The 24889-nt window shown below is 37.7% G+C and overlaps 1 protein-coding gene across 1 annotated transcript in view; it reads right to left on the bottom strand.

Annotated features, from left to right (window-relative positions):
- SPTLC3 (serine palmitoyltransferase long chain base subunit 3) overlaps nucleotides 1–24889 on the bottom strand; it is a 152559-nt gene that overhangs the window by 59594 nt on the left and 68076 nt on the right. The window contains exons 5-6 of the mRNA XM_032248009.1: nucleotides 11867–11991; nucleotides 9919–10012 (exon numbers count right to left, since the gene is read on the bottom strand). Coding sequence (XP_032103900.1) covers nucleotides 9919–10012; nucleotides 11867–11991 — 219 coding nt within the window. The remainder of the gene's footprint in view (nucleotides 1–9918; nucleotides 10013–11866; nucleotides 11992–24889) is intronic.

Genomic DNA, 24889 nt, shown 5'->3' with positions numbered 1-24889 from the left:
TGGTGGTGGGGAGGACTGCCCTCCTTGTTTAGCCTTTGGGTGAAAACATCACAATGAGCAGTTTTGGGAAGCAAAACAATTATTTTTTGAAAGTCACATTTATGGAGTATTTTCTCCATGAGCTCACAGGGAGCATTTTGGTGCACTGAAAATTTGGTGCTTTTATGTTTTATAAAGCAGATTGTGCAAGGACTTTGGTTCAAGTTTTCTGGATGGCTCTTTAAATATGTGGACAGTTGTTGCATGGCCTTAGGCAGTTCAAAGAAGCAAAGGGATCTTCTTGGAAGAGTGCAAAAGATAGCTGAGGGCAGATGACCTGGGTTGGGCTTATGGGTGAGGCAGGTGCTAGGCACAGGGTCTGTTTACCCTGCAGGAGAAGCGGGTAATTGCAGCAACTTTTGACCTTGTAGGCATGAGATGAAGGATAGGTAGAGCCTAGAAACTAGCGTCACAGTGTCCAATATACTTGGGCGCTGGGCTTGATGCAACATGTAGGCTTCTGATCCTCAGGGAGGAGATTGTGGAATGAGACAAGTTCTGAGATGGGATCTCCAAATGAGGGTGCTCAATGCATGAAGGTAAGATATAATTCAGGGAACAGTATAGGAGTCCAGTGGTTAGGGTCTCAGCCAGGTGCTGGCAGCATCTACCTAACCAAAACTGCCTTGGCCCTGGGAGAGGTATAAGGGAGATGGAAGCTACCAAGTATTGCATTCATCACTCTACCATCTAGGGGCAAACAGGGTGGAAAAGGCCAGGAAAGAAGGTAGCATGTCATGCTTAAAAACAAGGACACTGGAGTTAGACTTCCTAGGTTTAAATCCCAGTTCTGACTCTTACTAGCTCTGTGTATCTAAGGAGTCACTTCACCACCTGATAGATGTTTCTTCATCTGTCAAAAAGGGGATAAGAGTAGCAGGTAAACGTAAATGGCTCATTACAGCTGATTATCATGAAAAGCTAGGGAGGCAATTGATGCCTTTATTAAACAACCCAGTTTAGAAGTCCAACTTGGACACTGAGCTCTAAAAGACCATGGCTTGCTAAGGAGTCTAAGCCATGTTTATGGGTTTAACTTTTCACTTAACCTCATGAGTCCTTGTTGTGCAGACTAGGTAGTGCTCTGAGTTTTCTGGCAAACACTGGACTTCCTGTTCTTCCTCCTCTTGGCATTTAATTGCTGCTAGGTAGAAATTTGGTTATTTATTTCCACTTTTTTTTAAACCATTCCAAATTCTTGGCTTGCCTGGACCTGTGACCTTATGGCAACTCTTAGCTGAAGAAACGGCTTTTCTGTGAGGCTAGCTTAAGAAAGTCTTTGTGACTCACCTGAGGACTGCTTGCTGCTCTAAGTGTGATTCTGCATGGCGGCAGCAGCACCTAAGAGCTTGTCAGAATGTAGGATCTCAGGGCCCCACCCAGACCTGCTCAGTCAGAGCGTGCATTTTAACAAGACCCCCCAAGTACCTCGTGGGCACACGAAAGCCTGAGAAATATTGGGGAAGAATAACTTCATCATTTGCTCATTTCTTCAAAATGCGCCAGAATCACACTGGAGAACAAATGTGTTGGCACCTGGTTGCAGATGACTCTGAAGCTGAGGCTGTGAAATGGCTGGAGAATGGCTGGATGCCACCAGGGCAACCTGAGAGTTGGCTATTTCACTGAAGCTGCCCACAGTAGATAATGCAAAAAGATATTCTTTGTGCTTAGCCAGCAAGAATGCCGAGGCCAAACGTCAGCATTCTGAATTGAAATTGAGTCTACTGACAGGATAGGGCTCCATTAGCCATCACACTGAATTGAGTTTTACACAAGGGACCATAGCGTTCTGAGTCCTTCCTATGGGCTGGCAGGAAGTAGCTGGATTCAGCTGGTGGTTGAGAGTGTTAACAAGTGCAAGGCATATCCTGCCTATATCCCCTCAGCCCAGCTTCTTAATGTAAATGCAGGCCATTCTTTGTCTCAGAGCTTTATTTTCTGGCTGTGGGAACACAGCCTGTATAGGGAGCAGTGTTCAATCAGTCACAAATGGGAATTGGTGGATAAATACCACAGCTCCCTCAGTCCACAGGTGGGGATAACACCAAAGTACCTATCCTGGCACCCAGAGTTTTCTCATAGAATCGAGGTCCTGTTGTCCACTGTGGTCATTTGCTTGACAATACACTGTATTGGCTGCCTTCTTGTGCCCTGCTCATCTGCTGCTGCTTCCTGCTATCACTTTCTGAATAAGTGAGTTGTGATTGCATCCATGTCTCAGGGTCTGCCACTGGGGTAAGCAATCAAGACAAAAGTAATAGACTTCGGTCTGCATTTTGACCCCTGTGATTTATCATTTGTCTCTCCTTAGGTAGGTGATGTAATCACTTTGAGCATTAGTTTTCTCTTTAAAAAAAAAACGAGGATAATGAAAAGAACTGTGTTTCTGGGTTGCTGTTAAAATTAGATGAACTAATTAGCTAAAGAACTTAATACCAGTGAATGTTGAATGAATTATGTAGTAGTTATGACTTAGCTATTGTCCACATTTACTATTGTAGAAGAACTAATCTATGATGATAAAAGATTCTGGTACTCAGGGTTTGTTTTTGTTTTTGTTTGTTTTGTTTTGTTTTGTTTAAGAAATGAGGTCTTGCTATGTTGCCCAGGCTGGTCTTGAACTCCTGGCCTCAAGTAGTGATCCTTCCACCTTAGCTAACTGAGTTGGGCTTACAGGTATGAGCTACCACACCTGGCTCTAGTACTCAGTTTTGAATTTGGCATCATTAAAAATGCATCTCTGTGTCTTTTCCTGTTTTTTAGGAAATAGACTTTGGGTGTTTTGGTTTTGCTCCCTTGCAGAAGTTTCCTTCTATGTAGTCTTCTCAGATATTCATTCTGACTTTGTGAGAAATGGAGAGAGAGAAATAATAAATAGCTTTGGAGTTAATGGTCAAGCCTATTCATACGGCTTAAAAGTTTATTATGATGGTCTGAGTGGGTTTAAATATACCTTAGGTATATTTTTCCTACAGAGAATTCAAAAATTCAAGGGCTCAGAATTCTGATTCATTTATAATTGTCTTAAATAACTAAGGATGTCCATTTCCCCTGGTACTACAAAAAAAAAAAAAAAAAAAAAAAAAACCTCCCCTCCAACAGAAGAGTATTGTTAAGGTGTAAGGAGAGGATGTGAAGCAGAGGACAGTCCATGAGAGCAGAACAAGTTTAGAGTTGCATGAAATTCCACAATCCCAGTGTTTAAAGATGCTCTGGTGCAGGTGGCAATTCTTAAAACCTGTCTCACAAGTTATTCACTTCTATCTGGACTGGTTGTATGTGTCATATACCCAGAGGTCCTGCAGATCCTACACAATCTCTGTATTCTATCTGTGTGGATGCATAGCAAGGATTAGGGCATCACCACATACTGAAGCAGTTGCTATTATCCTGGGAAAAGCAGAGCAGGAAACAGAGCCAGCAGCATCTGATGCAAATACTTCTGCTCTCAAGGGGGCTGTTTTTGTGATGTAAATACATCAGCAGCAGAATATGCTCATGCTTCAAAGTTGTATAAACATGCGGGTGGGTAGGAACAAGGACTTTTTGCACCTGTGAGTGAAAGCCTAGTGGTTTCCTATTGCTGCTATAAGAAATTAGAATAAACTTAGTGACTTTACGACAACACAAACTTATCTTACTGTTCTAGAGGTCAGAAGTCTGAAATGGGTTTGACTGGGTGAAAATCAGGATATTGGCAGGGCTGTATTTCTGTCTGGAGGCCCTAGGGGAGAATCCATGTCCTTGTTTTTTCCAGCTTCTAGGGAAATACTTCTTGCATTCCTTAGCTTGTGGCCTTCTTTCATCTTCAAAGCCAGCAAGGGCTCTTGAAGTCTTTCTCACCTTGCATTACCCTGCACCTCACTCTTTTGCTTCTCTTTTCCACATTTAACAACCCTATGATTGCACTGGACCTGTGTGGATTGTCTCTTTATTTTAAGGTTAGCTGTTGTGCAGCCTGGATTCCATCTGCAGCTGGAATTCCCTTTGCCAGGCAACAGAAGGTTCACAGGTTCTGGGGATGAGGGCATGGACATCTTTGAGGGGTGAACATTATTTTTCCTACCAGAGAGAGCTAAAGAGCAACAGCAGCTCAGGTATAATAGACTCCCACGGATTAGAAGAGAGACTCTGACCTTAGCTATACCCAATTCTTAATTAATTGGGAAGGGCAGCATTTATCCAGACAGTTCCAGGCTTCACTATTAATCAGTTGTATGATCTCGGACAAGTTGGTTAATAACTCTAAGCTTGAATCTTCTCATTTGTAAAGGAGTCCCTACCTCATGGAATTCTTCACAAGGCTAAATAAATAAGAGGCCATTAGCTCAGCATCTGGCACAGAGGACATTCTCAATAAATGCTAGTTGCTAGTATAAATAACTGCAGCTAACATTCATTGTTAAAATAGAGATAATAACTATTATTTTTCACAAGTACAAGGAGGGCATGAAGAATACGTTACTGAATGTTTTGAGAGCTTTGTAAAATTGGGAGAAAAAATTTAACTCTTAAATTATAATTTCAGCAAAAAGTTAAGAATTTGAGGCATAATTTCTTTTGGAAATAATTGAAATGTTAACAGAAAAATTCCAAGAATAAGAGTATGGCAAAGAATACCCACTTTCCTTTACCTAGATTCACCTATTAACACTTTACCCCATTTCCTTATTCTTCTCATCTTGCATATTTATAGCTATGTTTGTCCATCTGTGTTTACATGTGTTTGTACACACACATATAATTTTTTCCCTTAATTAAGACTAAGTTGCATATATCATGGTCTTTATTCCTAAATAATTCAGTGTGTCTTCTTTAAGAATAGGGTATTCTTCCCTCTAAGAGTGGGATATTCTTATATGATTCCAGCAAGATTCAGCAAGTTTTGTTCTATAAAATACTAGATAGTATTATTTTAGACCTTGTGGACCATATACAGTCTCTGTTGCATAGTCTTTGTTCTTTATCCAACGCTTTAAATATGTAAAAGTGTTCTTAGCCCACAGGTCATAAGTTGTCTGCCCTTGGACCATGGTGAAATGATCCACTTCAGTATTTTTAATGTTGGTACATGATTCTTATCTAATATTATCTAATTTACCACGCATCTTCCAATTTTTCAAATTGGCCTAGTAATTTCCTTTATGCATTTCCCTGTCTCTTTTGGAATCTAGTCTAGGACCCGCCATTGCACTTGGTTGATACTGTTCTTTCATATCCTTCAATCCGGGCCATTTCCTCAGCCTTTCACTGTCTCTTATGATATTGACATGTTTAGGGAATACAGTTCCTTTTTTTAAAAATAGAACATTCCTAATTTGGGGCTGTCTAGTGATAAGATTCACTGCTCTAACCTGCATCCCATATAAACAATGTCAAAGGCTTTTTAGGATATCATATCTGGAGACACACACGGTCCATCCGCTCCTCGCAGATGACTTCCAAGCAATAGCAAGTGGAAGAACAAAAACAAAACAAAAAAAGGAAGAATAGAGAAATCCTAAAAGAACACTGCTTTAGAGACAGATGATCTTCAGAATTATTGTGTGTTTTTTTCATCCAATGCTGTGCAAAGCTTTAACTTAAACTTGTGTCTCTGTTTTCATCTCTACTAGACATAAGAGAAGGCAACTAAATGTTTTGAGAAAAACCATTTCATCCAGGGAGCAGCATGGTAAGAAGCAGAACTCCCAGGAGGCTTTTGTTGCCTTTTGAAGTACATATATTCTTAGCTTGTGTATACATCTTAATTTTTGTATAGTAACTGGCCAACGTCTTCTCTTTCAGCCTCTGCTTCAGTAGTTCAGCCCCACGTTCGGGTCACACGGAAAGTCCTGCTGCTCTCTGCACACTCCAGATTCGTTTTTTGCTTGAAATAGTCCTTTCTTCTTCCCTGATTAGAATGATCTTAATTTTTCAGCATCTTCTGCTAATGTCATCCATTTCATGCAATTCCCAAGAAGAAATAGACTCTTTATTTTTCTATGATGTTTTCTACTGTCCCTTGGTGACATTGATGACGACAATGATGAGGCTAATACTAGTAATACCGTAGCAACTACAAATAATTGAGTAGTTTCTCTTGCCAGGCATTGTGCTAGGCACTTATATCCCTTTTCCAACAATAGTATTATTTATGCATCATAGTTATCCTCATTTTTGAAATAGGAAAACTGAGATCCAAAAAGTAGCATGTCTAGGACCACAGCCTCACAGTCTAATAAGCTATAGAATGAGGACACAAGTATGTGGGTCAAAGACAGTACTCTGTTTTAAAATATTGAAGCAATCGTTTTAATTTTATATATGTTGTATGGTGATAATATTGTTAGATTAAATTTAGTTACAGGGAAACATACAGATATTAAGTGTACAATTCATTGAACTTAACAGATATTAAGTGTACAATTCAATGAACTTAAATAAGAATGTAACCATCACCCCATCAAAATATGGCCCCACAAAGTTCTTTTATGCCTCTTCTCACCAATTCCCTCCCTCCAAACCAGAGACAAGCATTGTTGTGATTTCTATTATCCTAAATTAGTTTGGTCTGTTTTTGAATTTACTATAAATGAACTCGCCCAGTATGTGTACACTTTTCTATCTGGTTTATTTCACTCAAAATAATAAAAAAAAATTTTCTTGAGAATCAGCCATGTTATGTATAGCAGTAGCTTATTGTTTTTTTTTTTTTTTTTTTTTTATTGTAGAGGAGTGTTCTGTTGTATAAATAAGTAACAGTTTTTTTCTACTCTGCTGTTGGTAGACATTCAAATTGTTTCCAGATTTTGGCTATTATGAATAAAGATGCTATGAGCATTCTTGTACAAGCCTTTTAGTGGATATATACTTTGATTCCTCTTGGGTAGATGCCTAGGTATAGGGTCATAGTATAGGGGTATGTTTAGCTTTGTGAAACTTTGCCAAATAACTTTCCAAAAAGTTATACCATTTTACACTCCGTAGGCAATGGGTGAGCGTTCTAGTGGCTCCATATCCTTGCTAACATTTGGTGTTGTCATCTTTTTAATTTTAGCTATTTTAGTGGGTGTGAGAAAGCACTGCAGCCAAAGCCTATACTCTTAACCCCTGCTTGATGTCATCACGGCCCTTTGCATTTTATACAGTAATTTGCATACATATCTCTCTTTCCAACTAGATTCCAAGCCCTCAGATAGCTAAGATATTACTTATCATTTTTATAATCTTTCAAAGGACTAACACAGTGCCTGAATCAGAATAGATACTCAATAAATGCTTAATACATTTTGGCTTGGAACACATTCTCTGCATTTTTTTTTTTTTTTTTTGCCAATGTTCAATCAATAGTGTGAAAGAGTAGAGAGAGGATGAGTGAGGATAATTAATATGGCAGAAGTCTGGTGATATATCCGAGGGCACACTGGCAAGGTCTGGGGACAGCTTAGATTGAAGTATGTTCAAAAATAAGATTCTAGGTCTTGTATATCTCAGTATGCATTATAATCATCTGGGGAACTCTGGAAAAAATGCAAATGTCTTAGCCCCAAACAAATGATGGTTATCTTGGAGGATTTCTACCCTAAAAGCCTTCAGCTGGAGAATAGGGAATGCTTGGTCAATAATTAATGAAGTGTGTGCTTAGTCTCCCAGCTGGTTATTTATATATGCATGTATGTTTACCTATCCATATGGCAGACATTTGGACTGACTTGATCTGGAGGTGACCACAGTCATTGATCTTTTATAGATGTTCCCTAGATGCCACTCTTGGGCAGCTAGCATTATAAACACTGACACAGTAGAATGAAGAAATAAGAGGTTTACGTTGATGATGATAATGTTGGTCTGTTCCAAAGAGGTAACAACCTGACTATGTCTCTCTCTAGAAGTGAGATTATCACATTTTTTTTTTTTTTGAGACGAAGTTTCGCTCTTGTTACCCAGGCTGGAGTGCAATGGCGCGATCTCGGCTCACCGCAACCTCCGCCTCCTGGGTTCAGGCAATTCTCCTGCCTCAGCCTCCTGAGTAGCTGGGATTACAGGCACGCGCCACCATGCCCAGCTAATTTTTTGTATTTTTAGTAGAGACGGGGTTTCACCATGTTGACCAGGATGGTCTCGATCTCTTGACCTTGTGATCCACCCGCCTCGGCCTCCCAAAGTGCTGGGGTTACAGGCTTGAGCCCCCGCGCCCGGCCAGAGATTATCACATTTAACTACATACATGTATGGAACTACAGTTGAGTGACTGCCTAGCTGTCCCCTTTATCCTCTGCCAAGTAGACAGAGCCTTTGATCAGCAATCATCTGCCATGTGGAAGAATCAAGGGGCACAGCACACTTGTGCTAATACCAGAGGCATTCCTTGTAGTCTCTTAATAAACTTACTTGGAGCCCTTGAAGGCCGTCTACTCCAAACATGAATTCCCAGCCCTGCCAAAATGATTTGAGTCTAAACGTGACAATCCATGATATATCAGGCAGAACTGAAAGAATTTAACATGGCTTATCAAAGTCTAAAGCTGAAATTGAGTGATGCAAAATGGACAAATGAGGTCAATGTATTTTGAATGACATTAAGCTAGATGTTATAGCCATGCTGTAAATCTGAGGGGCCCAGAGTCTGGCTCTTCTGAATGGTCTGGTCCTGAACTTCACCCTGAGTGTTCACTCTCACATAGCTACTGAAAGTGGCTCAGTAAGGCATAGCCAGACCTCACCTCACTCAGTGAGAGCCATAGATTTTTCATTTGAACAATCTATGAGTTAGACAAGGGAGTTCACTTGAGAATACTCCCATGCATTTTCTTTCCTCCCCCATGGGACAACTGTTCTTTGGTTTGAGATTGCTGTGAGGTGGGCAGTACAGAACTGAAACAATTCTTCCTCAGTTCTCCATCAGCCTTCTTCTCCTCACTTCAAACTTTTGTTACCTCCTTGGAGGATGGAGGGGAGAGCTAGGAAAGAGGAACAGGGAAAAGTGAAGGGGAAAGGAATGCAGGAGAGAAAGGTAGTAAGGAAGAAAAAGAAAAATTCATGTGTGTACACATGTATGCATGTGTGTGTGCATGCACACATACACAGAAAGAAGGGAATCACAATTTCCAATCACAATAACAAATTAGAATCAGAACCTTTCAACTAGGAGGATCTTTACCTATCACAGAGTTAAACACCTCGTTTTACAGATGAGGAAATTGAATGCAAGAAAGATGAAAGGATTTATACAAAGTGACACAGTAAGTCAGGAGCAGAGTTAGATATGAGATCTCAGGTGTCCACCACCATCCACCTCCTTCAAAGTGTTTCCCGATAATTTCCGTGCTACCGTATCAAGTCTCTAAAAAAAAAAAATAGCCTTCTGCCTGCATCTCACCACCCAGCCACACAAACCAGAGCCTGAAAGGACATTTCAATGAAGTTGAGTAGATGGTTTTGTTGGGTGGGGATCTGAGCATCTGTGGGTGGGCAAAGTAGGTATTCTAATAAGAAACAGGCTCTTTTTTTTTTTTTTTTTTTTTTTTTTAACCTGACTGTAACACAAAACTTAAGTCTTCAAACCTTCCCAAGCAGAGCTGTAGAAAGGGAAGAGTTATAACACTTCTGATAATTAAGTGGCAGTCCTAAGAGATCAATCATGTCTTCAGAGGCCACATTGAAAAACCACTAACAGTGGCATTAATGTGTTTGAGTTATACTTAACAATCTGGTTGTTAAATGCACTTCAACCATTTGTTCTGGGTCACCAGAGGTTAACAAGCCAGTAGTGAATGTAAACATAATTGTGTTTCTTGAGGCTATGTTGTCAGCTTGAAGAACAGAACAAAGCCTCATCAATAATCTTTACTTTCTTCTAAGCCTGTACATGTTGAGTAAGACATTGATACTCACTGTTGTGTTTGAAGGTTCTTATGGTTGCACCTGAGAGTCGGGCCCCAAGCACAAGCGATGTGTGGTTTAACTCATCACTTAAAATGAGGCATCCCTGTGCAGAAAGCAAGCACACAAAACACAAGCCAGTAAATAAAACAAAGGAAAAACAACTTGTGGGGACAGGAAGACACTCTAAAACCTATAACACAGATTTCTAAAACTCACTTTAATTTTAAAAGGCCAAGAGTTTAACCTGGTGTCTATATGGATAAAATCATGTATAGCAGTTAGCTGATGGAGACGGGAATTGTTTTAAGAGATTACATGTTCATTGCTACATTTACATATAGTTTTCAGTAGAGAAGTTCATCCAAGATCTTTGTCAAGCACCAGGTAGATTGGTGGATTTTTGGGTGAGTTATGAACTTATAGAGGCATCTCAATTATTTCTACTGAAAGGCAAGGGTCTTTTGTGCAGGACAATTCAAGCTCTTACTTCTGGTTCTCATTTTCCACTGTATTAACATCCCATGTAGACAAAAACATCACTGTTTATAGTCAAAAACTTGGAAAAGTATGCATGGCAATTTAGTCTGAGGTATGTGGATAAAGTCAGTCTAACGTACTGCTTACATATTACTCTTTGTAAAATTATTTTTCCTTTTTAATTAAACATTTCTAACTTGTAAAACTGAGCATACCGAAAATGCAGGCAAATTATGCAGGACCTTTGTCTTTGGTGGCCTTCCAGAATCTTTGAGTTCCCCTTTATATTTCTGTAGTTTCACACATAGCATGTTTTGATTTTTTTCTAGGTAAAAGCCACAATAATTCCCATATATTTGTACTCTCTATATATGCATATTTGTATTTTTTTCTGGTGGAACATTTGAGAATTATTTGTAAGCCTCCTATTTCACCATGCCTAAGAACAGGACATTCTCCTACGAAAATCACATTTCAGTGATCACATCCAAGAAGTTCAATGTTTTTACAATACTATCATTTGATAGACAGTTCAAATTTAAATTTCCCCAACTTTTCTAATGATGTCTTAATACTTTTTATAGATGTTATCATTCCTTTGATGTTGTTCAATGCAAAATCCAGTCTAAGACCATGCACTGCATGTAGCTGTGATGAGATAGATTTTCAAAGGCATAAATCTGATTAATGTACTTGCTTACTTGGCAATGAACTAGCCAACTTCCCATTTTTTTCTGAGGAACAATTTCAAACACCAGCATGATTTTCACTATATGGTTTATTGCCATTAGGCACCTGCTTTCATCTCTGGTCATTTTTCGACCACCATTTTATATTCTGGTTCTTCCAAATCTATGTATTTTATACATGCTCCTCCCTCTTTTTGCCCTAAGTAATTAAACTTACTTATCTGTGAAAATTCTGTTCTCCTCTCACCATTTTTGCGCAGACACTGCAGACTTTCTCAGGAAGGGTTTTGGGCAGCTCTTTGTCCTTCCTCATGTGTGACCATGCCTCTTCTGTTTGCCCTGTTTTATCCAGTATATAGTTTTCCCCATTAGACTATAAACTACATAAATTTAAAAGGCACAGGACTTGTTCATCTTTGTATGTCTTATATCTTCTCTTATATGAGGACATAGTAGATTCTCAATAATTGGTTTATTGAATGAAAAACTAAATGAGTAACATAGGAAAAATATTTTGTCCAAATGCTTAATAAATATTTGCTATAGTAAGTTGCGTGGGAATTCAGGAGCCCAAAATTATGACTACTTTGTTAAACTGTCAAATCTTATGATCAAATATCATGATAAGATTTGCTGGACTAACCTGGCATACTTATTCAAAAATACCAATATCTAATCACTTTCTCCTGAGAAAAGAACCTTCTCAGCCATACTTCTAACAAGGACCTGCTCAGAGTTACAATTCTTAGGAGTAATAGAGTAGAAGACAATTATGTTAACAAACTTCTCACCTTTCCAACTAACGCAGGGATATTCATTGAGTTAGTTGCAAATCCCATCCCAAAGACCATAGCTGCTTCCACATTCAGGAACTTAGCCACAAGGTCCTCCAACTCCTCGTGCTTATCCAAAGTGCCTGCACATAAAATTGTGAGGAGTAAGCCTTCTCTTTTCAACAAGGCCAAGATTGAAAACTCAAATTCCAGTACATACACATCACCAAAAGAAGACCTATACAAGAGTGCTTGTAGCAGGAATATTTGCCATTGCCCCAATTTAGAAACAACCCAAATATTCAAATATTGTAGAGTGGGTAATTACAATATGGGATATTTGTATAGTGGAATTTAATACAGCAATAAGAAAGAATGAACTGCTGCTCCACACAACATTGTGGATAAATCTGACAAATCTATTGTTTAGTGAAAGAAGTCAGACATCTAAAAAAGTACAGGCTATATGATTTAGTTTACATAAAGTTTGCAAATGGACAAAACAAATCTATAGGGTTAGAAGTCAGGATAGTGGTTACTTTTGTTAGGAGCATGAGGAGGGTTTTTAGAGTCTCTGAATGTTCTATTTCTGCATTTGTTACATAGTTATGTTTGCTTTGTGAAAATCCATTGAGCTGTGTACTTACCACTGGTACACTTTTCACCATTCCATAAATAAAATTTACAAAGAATATCACAATTCTTCTGTCTTTTTACTCTACATCTCACAAGTAATTAAATTATAACCCATCAGTTTCCCTACATCTAAATGCAAAACAGATCCCATGACTTCCACAGATACCAGTAAAACTAGTTATAATTCATTGAACCTTTGGAATGTACTAGATACTGTGTTAAGCCCATTATTTAGGTTCTATCATTTAATCTTAGAAGCCCAATAATGCAGGTATTTTTACTCCACAGATAAGAAAACTGAGGCCTAAGAGGTTACCAATAAAAAGCCACAGAGATAATCTAGTCTAACTCCAAAGTTCATGTTTTTACCTTTTTACAATCTCTTATATGCTTGCCCTTTGATCCCTCCCTAAACATAATCCCCTCATGGTTTGTTACAGGAAATGTTGATGCTCTCCATATTTTCTGTTTGCTGTCACGTGAACTTCTGTGTCTGCACAGTTCAACATGGTAGCCACCAGCCACATGTGGTTACTGCAATTGAGAAACTGAATTTCAAATTGTATTTAATTTTAAGTCACTTAAAATGTAAAGCTAAAGCATAGTAAAATGTGTTTCACCAACTGCAAATTTATTTTTTGATAGCATTACATTTCATATTAATTAATGGAAATTTAATGTCTTTATTAACATGTGCTGTAAGTGTAAAATAGGTATCATTTTCTGAAGCCTTAGTACAGCAACAAAAAGAATGTAAAATAGCACTTTTTTTTTTTTTTTGAGAAGGAGTCTCACTCTGTTGTCAAGGCTGGAGTGCAATGGCATTATCTCGGCTCACTGCAACCTCCATCTCTTGGGTTCAAACATTTCTGCCTCAGCCTCCTGAGTAGCAGGGAAAACAGGTGCACATTGCCATGCCCAGCTAATTTTTTTGTATTTTAGTAGAGACACCATTTCACTGTGTTGTCCATGGTGGTCTAGAACTCCTGAGCTTAGGCAATCCACCCACCTTGGCCTCCAAAGTGCTCAGATTACAGGCATGTGCCATCATGCCCGGCCTGATATTTTTTACACTGATTACACATTTAAATGGCAATAATCTACATATATTGTGTTAAATAAAATGTATAATTACATTGATTTTGCCTGTTTTTTACTTACTAAATTGGCTATTAGAAAATTTAAAATTATACATGTGTCTTGCCTCGTGTTTTTATTGAGCAGGGCTTTCTAAATGATATAACAGAGAACAGAAAAATGTGCAAGTGGAGAGACGTTGTAATTTGCACACATAGAGCGTGGGCACTGTTGCTCAGATTTAAGTTATAGAAGGATTGTTAGCATGTTTAGGGCTGCTATAAACATACTTTCTTCAGCCTAAGGATCAACTTAGTTTACTATATGATGTAAGAATTTATTTAAATTGGTAAATTAATTTTCTTACTTGGCTAAATGGTAAGAAGGTATTAAATGGTCAGTTCTAAGATTTGTATTGCATGTCATGTTGAAGAGGACACTTGGTGATCTTTGCCCTTCACGAGAGGTCACACTGTTTGAAGGGCCTTTCTTTTCAAACTGGAGTTTACTTATCCCCAAAGTTGTTAGAAGGCATAGTAAAACGAGTATTCTAGTAGTCAGTCTGACTCAAGATTTGGTGAAATGTTAAAAGTTTAAATTGTAATTTCAAACTTTGTATTATCACAGGTATATTATAGAACAGAAAGAGAAACTGAAATTTAAGAATAAAACATGGGCATATCATTTGCCAGATTTGCTTTTACCTAAAAGAGACTTCTTCCCAGTGGGAATGGTTCCCAGAACAGGCAGTGAAAAGGCCAACAGCCTGGGCATAAGGAGACTTAGGTTCTGGCTTTAACTCTTCCATTACCAGCTGTGTAGCCTCTCACTACCTTTCCTGGAAGCTTGAAGAGGGATTGAGAGAAATGCCATTTTACGCTTTCCCAATGTTACTCATGCTATTTCCTTCCCACGAAATCATCTTTTTGCCCCTCATCTTTTTTCTGATGCATTTCTCAGCTTCCCCTGGGAAAATTGGTCATTTTTCTCTTCTGAGATTGAATAACATCTATCATATGATGATTATAGCACTTATTATGTTGAACTGAGAATGTTCCCAGGGCAATCTTCTCTAGTACAGAAAGTCCTTGGAATGCAGACACTGTGTGTGAGATCCCATGACTTCCATAGATACTGACAAGAGTATCACAGATGATCAAAGTATCAGACATTCTGTGATGGTGTCATAGATTTTTGTCTTGGCAACCACAGGGCTGACACATAGTAGGTACTTGTAGAGTTATGAGGGGTACTTTGATGAATAACGAAGACAGGGCTGAGCTTAGTGTAGGAGAAGACACAGAGAGGAAGATCAAAAGGCCATGCAGTGACAAGGCAACAAGGTGACTAGGCAGTGAATACTAGCTTAAAGACATTAATTTCTAGAGAAGTCTTCTAGTAAAGACAGGGTGCCCAAACTTTGCCAACTTGATATAGTTCCCCTTTCCTGCCCAGAGGGCCAGGTGACAACTAGTTCAGTCACCCAGAAGTGCATGAGCAGAAGTTCATGACGCCTCTCCATGGTGTGTTTCTCCACCTTTACTCTTTCCAAAACCTGCTATCTCAGGAGTTTATCTACAACAGTGGCATCACTAAAAGTTGTTAGGATAATATGAGATGTGTTATCATGTAATAAAACAGTCATAACTCATGAGGAGTGGGTGTGTCTAAGACCATTTTGAGAAATTGCTCACTACAAGGTCTTTTCCATTAGACCTGGCTTAAAGAGAGGGAGGAGGCTAGGCACAGTTGCTCACACCTATAATGCCAACACTTTGGGAGGCTGAGGGAGGAGGATCACTTAAAGTCAGGAGTCTGAGACCAGCCTGGCCAATACAGTGAGAAGTCCATCTCTAAACAGATAAATAAAAAATAAAGTAGCTGGGCATGGTGGTACACACCTGTAGTCCTAGCTATTTGGGAGGCTGAGGTAAGAGGATTCAGCTTAGGAGGTTGAGGTTGAGGCTGCAGTGAGCTATGATTACACCACTGCATGCCAGCCTGGGTGACAAAGCAAGATCTCATCTCTTAAAAAAAAAAAGAAAAGCAAGGGAAGAGAGAGAAAAAAGGGAATGCAGGTATCCATCTGAGGTTTGAGGTCCCCAGACACAGTCCTTTTTCAGGATTTCCAGTGGGCATGTGGTTGGCAAAGTGATTTTTAGCCCCTAGATGCAAGACCAATTTCTATGACCAGATGCCTCACAGCTGAGTTGCAAGTTAAGAGCAGTTTTGCATCTAGGGGCTTACTTTCATTTATATAGAAAACAATAATTCCCAAAGTTCATTTTCATGAAGTTTCTCTGTTTAGTGTTCTTAGCTCAGATTTTATAAACAAGCTTGAAAGATTCCCAGGATGGCTGCAGATCTTTCACCACTTCTACTTCTGGAAGCCATGCCTTTGAAAGTCAGATTGGACTGGTCTAGGGTGAGGTAGGTTTTTAAAGGAATAATGAAAAATCTTCCTTTTAGTCAAGTGCTGCTTTTCTCTTCCTGCTCTTCATATTCAAAAAAGAAGAATATAGGAAGAGTTTGGGGAAATAAAGTAGTCACTAGAAGCTTTGCTTCCTACAAACATTCGTTCAGGCCATACCCTGATTGAGTAAAGCTGTCAACTCCCAGTTGGTGGTCCAAGTACTTGGGTATTTCTAGAAATTAAATACATTTTGTCTTTGGTATATAAATATGGGCAATTTTTAAGTCCTAAGAAAGCACAGTTATAATGCTAGCTGAAGGTACAAATAAATCCACAATAGTTTTTTTTTGTTGTTTCTCTCTGTGACATTTTAGTCTCTGAAAGTCAGTAGCAGCCATAAATTGGCTATTGACAGTAGATCTCCAAATTGCTGTTATGCATGTAATGAATCTTATTTTTGTCCTGGTGGTTCATTTATCCAGCATTATACTCAAAATCTACCTTATGAATAAAATAATAAACACAAACTGGAAGTTTCCTCGTCAGCTCTCTAAGTAGTTTTTTCATGTACCAAGCACCACATTCGCTGCCATCAGTCAAATCAAAAATTAGATTCAAGATAAAGTGCCAATGTTCTATTTATGGACTATATGCATGTCTACTGAATTTTTATTGATACTGACTGGCTCGTACTCTTTAGTCAGAGATTACTGGCCTATATGTTGACATTGATTAATAGCAAAGAGCGTGGGTGTTATTAACAAGCCTGTTTCACAACTACCAATTCTTCTGTAGCCCATGTGAAGACTATTTTCCAGATTGTGACTATAGCCACTTTTGGTCCAAAATGCCCTGTTCGTAAACCATTCCTTAGACTTGACCTAAGAGCAGGCTGTTGTTTATTATGGGGACCTGACAGCTGTCCCATCTTGCCCTTCAAACTGTCAGTCAGAGCTATCAGTTCACATCTGTGCCATTTTGCTTGAACTTGTAATTCTTGCATTAAAGCTAGCATTCACATTCTGCCTAAAGAATTCCACCTTGGAGCTCATCCTTCAAAAGCATTTGGGGTACTCTCCTGTCTTCCTTGATCTACTTCTGTCCCGTCTAATGGAGGTTATGGAGCGATATTGCTTCTTGAGTGACTTTGTTTTTCTGGCCAACATTCCGAGATAGTCCGGAAGAAGCCAGATGTGGTATTTGAAATGGGTCTAGGTCATACAGTTACACTGAACATAGGCCACTGCTGCTGGGTTAAGAGACCCTCCATCCTGATGAAGTCTAGAAAAATGGCAGAAATAACTTTCAACGGCCCATTCACCCAGGCCTTCATTTTAAACAAACCACTCATCACCTTTTGGCAGGTTGAAGCATTAGTAAATATTAGATCAGAGGTAAATAAAAGCCTTAAGTGGGGCACAGGCATATAATTATGATGGTCTTTCACATCAAATAATTCTGATGAGACAAGACTTTCTAAATAGAATGATACCTTCTGTCTCACCTCCTGGTCTCAATTTTCTTTTTTTAAAGTTTTATTTATTTTTGTAAATAATGTGTAATGAGTTGCTTAATGTACCAATGTACATGGTTGCTTAATTTAATCCTCATACTCTATATCCTCTCTAATCCTCACGCCTACACAGGTGAGCAACTGTTTCTTTGTTTTACTAGTGAGGAAACAGGTACCAACGTGACACTACTTAAAGGAGACAGAACTGATAAGTGCAGACCATCTACTTAACAATATGCCAACCTAATATACTGAAATATTTTAAGCCTTATCTCAATTAATTGTCATCCAATTTTTTTAGGTTGATACTATTACTGTCTTCATTTTATAGATGAGGACGCCAAAACTTGAGAGTTTAGTTTACCCTCAGTACTCCTTGGAGGTTCCAAGATCACACAGTAAATTTAGAGCCAAGATTCATATTAGCATGTCTGACTCCAGAGATAAAACACCTCATCACAGTTCTATGGCTTTTTCCAAAGCAGAAAATTTTGGCAGCTGCTCCCCCAAGGGGTGCTAACCATCTGTATGTTCTTAAATACATAAAGATTTGTTGAAATATTAATGTATGCATGTTCTCCTTGAAAAGCTTTTATTTCCCCCGCTTCCATGTTTAGTAAGTAACCAGGTTCAGTTTAGTCTTTTACTTATAGAGAGGTTCATGATACAAAGTCCAAAGCAGATATTATTTCCTTCCAGTCTTTACACAGGTTGAAGGAATTACATTAGGAGCACTCAGGAGAGGAATCAGGGTATATGAAGCAGAGAGGGTAAACAGGATTTAATCAAGACTGGGGTCAACAGATCCATTCATATCTCTTGATGGTAGCTGCCTGGGGACAGTTGCAAGTCGCAAGAACATGGCTTCAGTGCTAGATACTGGAGTCTCTATGTTTACCACAGGCTTGGCCTCCAACATCTGACAGAGACACTAGGTTGCTGGGCCACAGGGTTTCTATTCAGTTAAACAGTGGGCCAACAGTGTTGACCAGAGTGGTCATGGGAACAAGAACCAGGAGACAGCCCTGATGTTTGGGAGCTGCATAATAACCTAAAAGCTTTGCTCCATCTTGAAGAATGGGAGCCCCAATATGGACTAACAGTAGAAATCCAAATTGGGGATTGGGGCCAACATTAACTTGGTAATAAAAAAAAGGAACTTGAATAATCCTTGCACTCCTGAGTTTGTGATACACATGGCCTTTCCATTCATTAACGATGTGACCTTGGGAAAGTTACTGAGACTTTCCAGACTTTGGTTTGCTCTTTTATAAAAGTAAGTTAGACTAAACACTAGGGACCTTGCTGAACCTCAGTTCTGTGATTTCATTACTCCTTGTGTATTTTACTTTGACTAAATGGCAGATAATTAAGTCTGGAAATAGTATATGATATGATTAAGACATAGGCACCTTTGCGGTCTTTTAGCTCTAGCTTGTCATTGGAAGAGTTTATTGTACTCCTTCTGGGCTCACTAAAATAAACTCAAATTATACAGGGGATCCTGTGACTAGTTCAGAGGGATATGCACATCTTTACCCTCATGGATGATGATAGAAACATAAAATAGGTAGAAGAAAAATAGGGAAAGTCTGAATAAACTGCTAGACTCTGCAACTTAAGTCTTTTCAACTCTGGGCTAGTTAACATTAGGTAAAAAGTCAGGTCACATATTTAGGTTATGTCCTGTCTATGACAAGAAACACGTATCAAGCTGATCAGAAGTGACTTCCATTGTACTACCAGATCTAATTCTTTTGCATTATCAGGAAAAGTACAGAATAAATGGATTAGTATTACATTTCTGTCACATGGTTCTTTTGCCACCTTCAGTGCTCCTCTTCCCAAAGATAATTGCCTGAATATGAGAAATTAGGGGCAGACATTGATGATGTTCTTAGTATCCTTCAAGTTGATATCAGTGGCCTTAAAAGATATACACAGGTGCTGATGTCAGTGAAGTTTGTATTCTTAGTATATTTAGCTGTAATGAGAGTTTCTTAGTCCAAAGGAAGGAGCTTGGTGTTTGGCTGATGTGAACTGAGATTTGGAAATGTGGTTCACTGCTATTAAATCTAGAGGATTTATTTTCTCCAAATCATTGTGATGTTATGTATTTGTCTAGATCAGCAAACTTTTGATAGAGAGTAAATGGTTAGAGAATAAATGGTTTGGGCTTTGCAGGCCATATGGTTTTTGTTGCAACTATTCAATTCTACTATTGTAAAGTCTAAGCAGTTATAGACAATATACAAAACAATGGGTGTGGTTGTGTTCCAATGAAGATTTATGGACACTGAAATTTGAATTTCATATAATATTCATTGGTCACAAAGCCTTACTCTTATATTTGTTATTCCAGTTATTTGGAAGTGTACAAAACAGGGGCAGCTGAATTGGTTTAGTGACCTCTGAGCTTGATGGTTCCTGGGTTTTGCTGTGAGCAGTATGGGGTAGTACAAGCGCCTCTTCAGTGGGACTGAAGAGAACTGATGTCTAGTCTACTCAACCTACAGACTGTGGGAACATTGATTCACAAGTCATTAAAAATCTCTGGGGCTTCATGTGTCTCATCTTATGGTATTTGTGTGGGAAGGACGAAGGTGGTAGATCTACAAATTCTGAAATTCTATGAGTTTAACATTGATCATCCCAGATACCACCTTGCTGGCAAATATTATACTTCCGTAAAAATGCTGTCATATCTTGTTGAATTGTGCTTGGCTTTGTTGAACCTATAGGACTGAATTTTATGGTTGCAGAAATATGCCTGCTAGTTGAAATTGAGCTGTGCTGTAATTTCTATCATGGCAGGGAGATGGACAGTTACACTGTCAGAACTCTACTAGGTCTCAGGAAAGTGCTAAAAGGCTTTCAGAAACCAAAATACACTTTCATTTTTCTCCGCCCAAACAATTCCTTTGAGAGTCCCCTTCTCCTGACACATATTCTTAAAGGAAAATTAAGAGGCTTGAGAGAAATGCAATAAAATATCATTAATCAGAATCTATAATAATTTGGTTTGAGAGGAATTGGTACTGTTCATAAAGAAAGGTTTTGCTGTGTCCATTAACTAATTGCAGTGGGGATGTTTATTGCTAATTTAATCAATTCTACTGCTTGAAAACATGTTTGTTATATTGATTTACACAAAAATATGTTAATCAAAAATTTAAAAGAATATAAGATCTCTACGTGAGAGCAATTTTTGTTAGAAACTACTCATTCTTAAAACAAAATGCCACAAGACTATATTAATTTAAAATATACTTTAGACATTTTGCATATTTAGGCTGCTCCCTTCTTCAAAAGCTCAGGTTAACAAAACTACATTTCCTAGACCTAGCTACATATTTTTGAGAAATAAACACAGGAAGAGCCTTGTTAATTTAAATTAAATGATAGCAGATAATTTGTTAGGAAAATAAATGGTTGGGAGGAGGGCTTTACAGATTCTCTAATGATTAAGAACAATATGTTGGACACCCTATAGTTAATAACCTATAGTTCAACAATGTATAGCCAATTATTAACCAATGTTATTTCTTTACATTAGTGACAATTCCCATCAGGCAACTTTGTATCAGCCCACTCCTTGTTCCGCTTTGCCTTTAAAAACCTGCTCCTGGCAAAGGCAGGAGGGAGCACTCCCCAAGGCAACTTGGAAGTGTGTCTTGGGAAGCTGTTTTTAACATTGGCCCAAATAAACTCTCTATGTTAATTACGCCTCAGTTTCTTTCTTTAGGTCGACAGGAGGAACTAGGATTTGAGTTTGAGCGACTTAATCCCAGAGCTTATGTTCTTGACCATGGTGCTAAAGAACTTCATTATAATTTCAAATGGCTAAATAATACTATGCTAAAGAGACCCGCCAAGTATGTTTAATCAATTTCTTAATGTTAGAAACGTACTTGTTATCATTTTATCATTAGCCTCACTGCAATGATTATTCTTGAATATATTTATTTAAATACTTTATTCAAATTTAAATCAATTTTTTAAGACAAAATTTCTCAAAATAGATTACTAAGTTAAATGGCTGCTTTTCATATCTTTTCAAATTGCTCTCTAATTTATCAGTGGTATGAGAGTGCTCTTCACTTCTTTGAAACTACTGGATATTATTTTTAAACTTTTGTCAATTAGAGATAAAGAATATCTCAATGTCTTAATCATTCTTTTGATTATTAATAATCATATATACAGTGTATATATATGGCCAATAAGTCTATGGAAAATACTCTGCCCCATTAATAATCAAAGAATGATTAAGACATGGGGATACCATTTTAGGTATATACATATATATGTGTGCGTGTGTGTGTGTGTGTGTGTGTGTGTGTATAATATGTATCCCAAATATCTGTTTGTGTAGTGGATCTACTTTTTAATGTAAAATTTTATTGAACTATAACATACACACAGAAAAGGAAACATCGTAAATATAGAGCTCTATAAATTTTCATAAAGTGAATACACACATGTGTAACTGCATTAGGATAAAGAAACAATTATGAACAGCCTTGGGAAGTCCCTCTGTGTCCCCTCTGGCTTCCATCTATCTTCCTCTACAGGCGACTGCTATCCTATGCATTCTCCACAGGGGCGATGTTGCCCCAAAAAAGGCAAAAATTGGTTCTTGTGGGAGGGGTAATACCTTTATGCAGGTATACCTACATACTACATATATACATATACATATACATCTATATATATGCTTGTAGGTTTTATATATATATATGTATATAAATAAAAATAAACATTTCATAGGGGTGGTGTGACAATGACAAATGGTTGAGAAATGTCACACTATCCTGGCTGTACAGTTTTGCCTGTCAAGACTTGTCTCATTTCCTAAATTGGGATTTTTTGTTTTGTTTGTTTGTGAGAGTCTTTAAGAATACTAACATGTTGTCATATATATTGGGAATAACTCTTTTCAATTGTGTTCTTTGACTTTTACCTTTGTTAACCTTGTTTTCTATGTACAGAAGTTTAACTGTTTCATTTTGTTGAATCTTTTCCCTTCAGGTTTCTGTGGGTGTTTTCTCTGATTCTCTGGGGTATTAGGACAAGATAGACTACTGTCAGAATCAGGCTTGAGAAGCCTGAAGGGCAAACAGCTGTGGCAGGTGGTTGGCTTGGGAGCAGGCTGCCTCACCTCCAACAGGAAAGAGTGCCCATTTTTCGTGACCAGGGTGGCACTGAGTCAGCTTGCAGGACCCCTCCCACCCAGAGGACATTCTGCCAGGGTGAGGTGAATTCACCTAGAAAAGATGGGAGGCCAACACAGGTTGTAGAACTGAGCAGGGTTTGGTCATAAGTGTGACACACTAGAAAAGCAGCATTGTGCATATCAAGGGAGCTACAGTCTGACATCCCTAACAGGGTTCTCCCTGGGAACATACACAAGTGCATTTTGTATTTGAATTGTCTCAGTAATTTTAGTTTACTCATTTGATATTTTTCATCAATTCTCTTATTCATGCACTCATTTATTTTGAAAGTTTTTTTTGTGGTGATGGTGGTGGTTTTTGTTTTTTTCCATATCAATCTCAAATGTATTTGCAATTTATCTAGGTGTAATTTACCTAGATGTAATAGGTGAAGTGGGAATGTAACTTCTTCCCTTATACACCCAACCAATTATTACACTAGTTATGAAATAATTAATCCTTTTCTCACTTGATCTGATATATTCTTCTTACATACAAATGAGTTTGCAATGTTGCGTCTGTTTCTGGACTTTTAGTGTCTACCCACCCACCACTACCCTGCCTATTAAGCTTGCGTTCAATTTACATATTCATTTGGGGAAGAATTAATATAATTACAATAGCAAGATTTTCCCTTCAAGGATATGGTATTTTTTTTAATGTCTTCTGTTAAGTCTTTCATAAAAGTTTTATAGTTTTCTTTCAGTAGGTTCCAAACATTTTGAAAATAAGTTTATTCCCTAGGTGTTTGCTATTTTTGCTTATATTTAGCAGTAATATTGCTTCCCTAGTATATTCTCTTACTGTTTATAATTGATTATTAATTTTACTGTATGAATTAAAAAACTGGTCTTTATTAAATCTCTTTTTATGTCTAATAAATTTTTGATTACTTAAATATGTAAGGTGGAGGAAAATGGACCAAAACTCCGTTTTGAGTGGAGTGGAGAGGCATAGTGAGGGATAGGCTCACTGTCCTACCTGCTGGATTTCCTCTCTCTGGTAGCCCCAAGAACAGCTCCTCCACAAGTCCCACATGCCCTCCATAGACCACAGCTTGAAAACCAGAAAGTGAACAATAAACTCATCAACAAATGATGGCTATTTTACCTCTTCCTTTGTTACATATATATACTTCTACACACACACACACACACACACACACACACACACACACACACTTTTTCTATATGTACTTCTTATTCTGTCACACAATAATCTTTCAATAAATATTCATTAGCTTAAAGAATGAATAATGAATTATGTTGTTTAGTACTTCCAAAAATTATTAAAAATGATAGTAAAACAGGCATCTTCAACATTTTCTTGACTTTAAATAATTCTAATGTTTAACCAAGAATCATAGTACGATGTCTTTGAGGTAGATATTTTTTATTCTGTTTTGCAATTTCTTGTTTATATTCTATTTAAAATTTTAGAGAAATGAATAATGAACTTTATAAATGCTTAGCAGCATCTATGAAGATAATCAGTTTACTTCTTAGATATTTCAATATTTTAAATTATCTCATAATTGAACTATTATTTTGATCCCTGAATAGAATTACTTAATTATATTATTGTTATTTGAATATACTGTTAGTCTTAATGCCAATGTTTATATATAATATGTGTAATATTATATTGCTTATAAATATTTATATTTTTCTTTTTATTTATTTATATTATTAAAATATTTAATAGTTTAATATTTACATTTTATATTTAAATTTATACTTTTGAAAGTAATACTAATTTATACTTTTCCCTTTATGAAATACATGTTTGTCAGATTTGGAGATCAGGGTTATGCTAGTTCAATGGTTGTCAGTTTGGCTGCTTATCAGAATCATTTCCAGTGACTTATTAAAAATACAGATGTTGAGCTGAGGTGGTGTCTCCTCCCTGTAATCCCATTATTTTGAGAGCTGAGGCAGGAGGATCACTAGAGGCCAGGAGTTCGAGGAGGTTACATTGAGCTGTGATCATACCATTACATTTCAGCCTGGGCAAAAGAATGAAACTCTAACACACACACACACACACACACACACAAAAAAAAAAAAAAAAAAAAAACACAAAAAGCACAGCTATCTGGGCCCAATAGAAATTACTCTTTCAAATTCCTAAGTTTCTGTTTTTAATTTCAATAATTCAATACTTTTGCTTTTCTTTTATTCCTCGCT

Source organism: Sapajus apella, unplaced genomic scaffold, assembly GCF_009761245.1.
Source record: "Sapajus apella isolate SASKATOON/1434 unplaced genomic scaffold, GSC_monkey_1.0 scaffold65, whole genome shotgun sequence".
Classification (NCBI taxonomy): Eukaryota; Metazoa; Chordata; class Mammalia; order Primates; family Cebidae; genus Sapajus; species Sapajus apella.
Note: the sequence above shows the minus strand (reverse complement) of the source record. Positions and strands in the feature narration are given on the sequence as shown.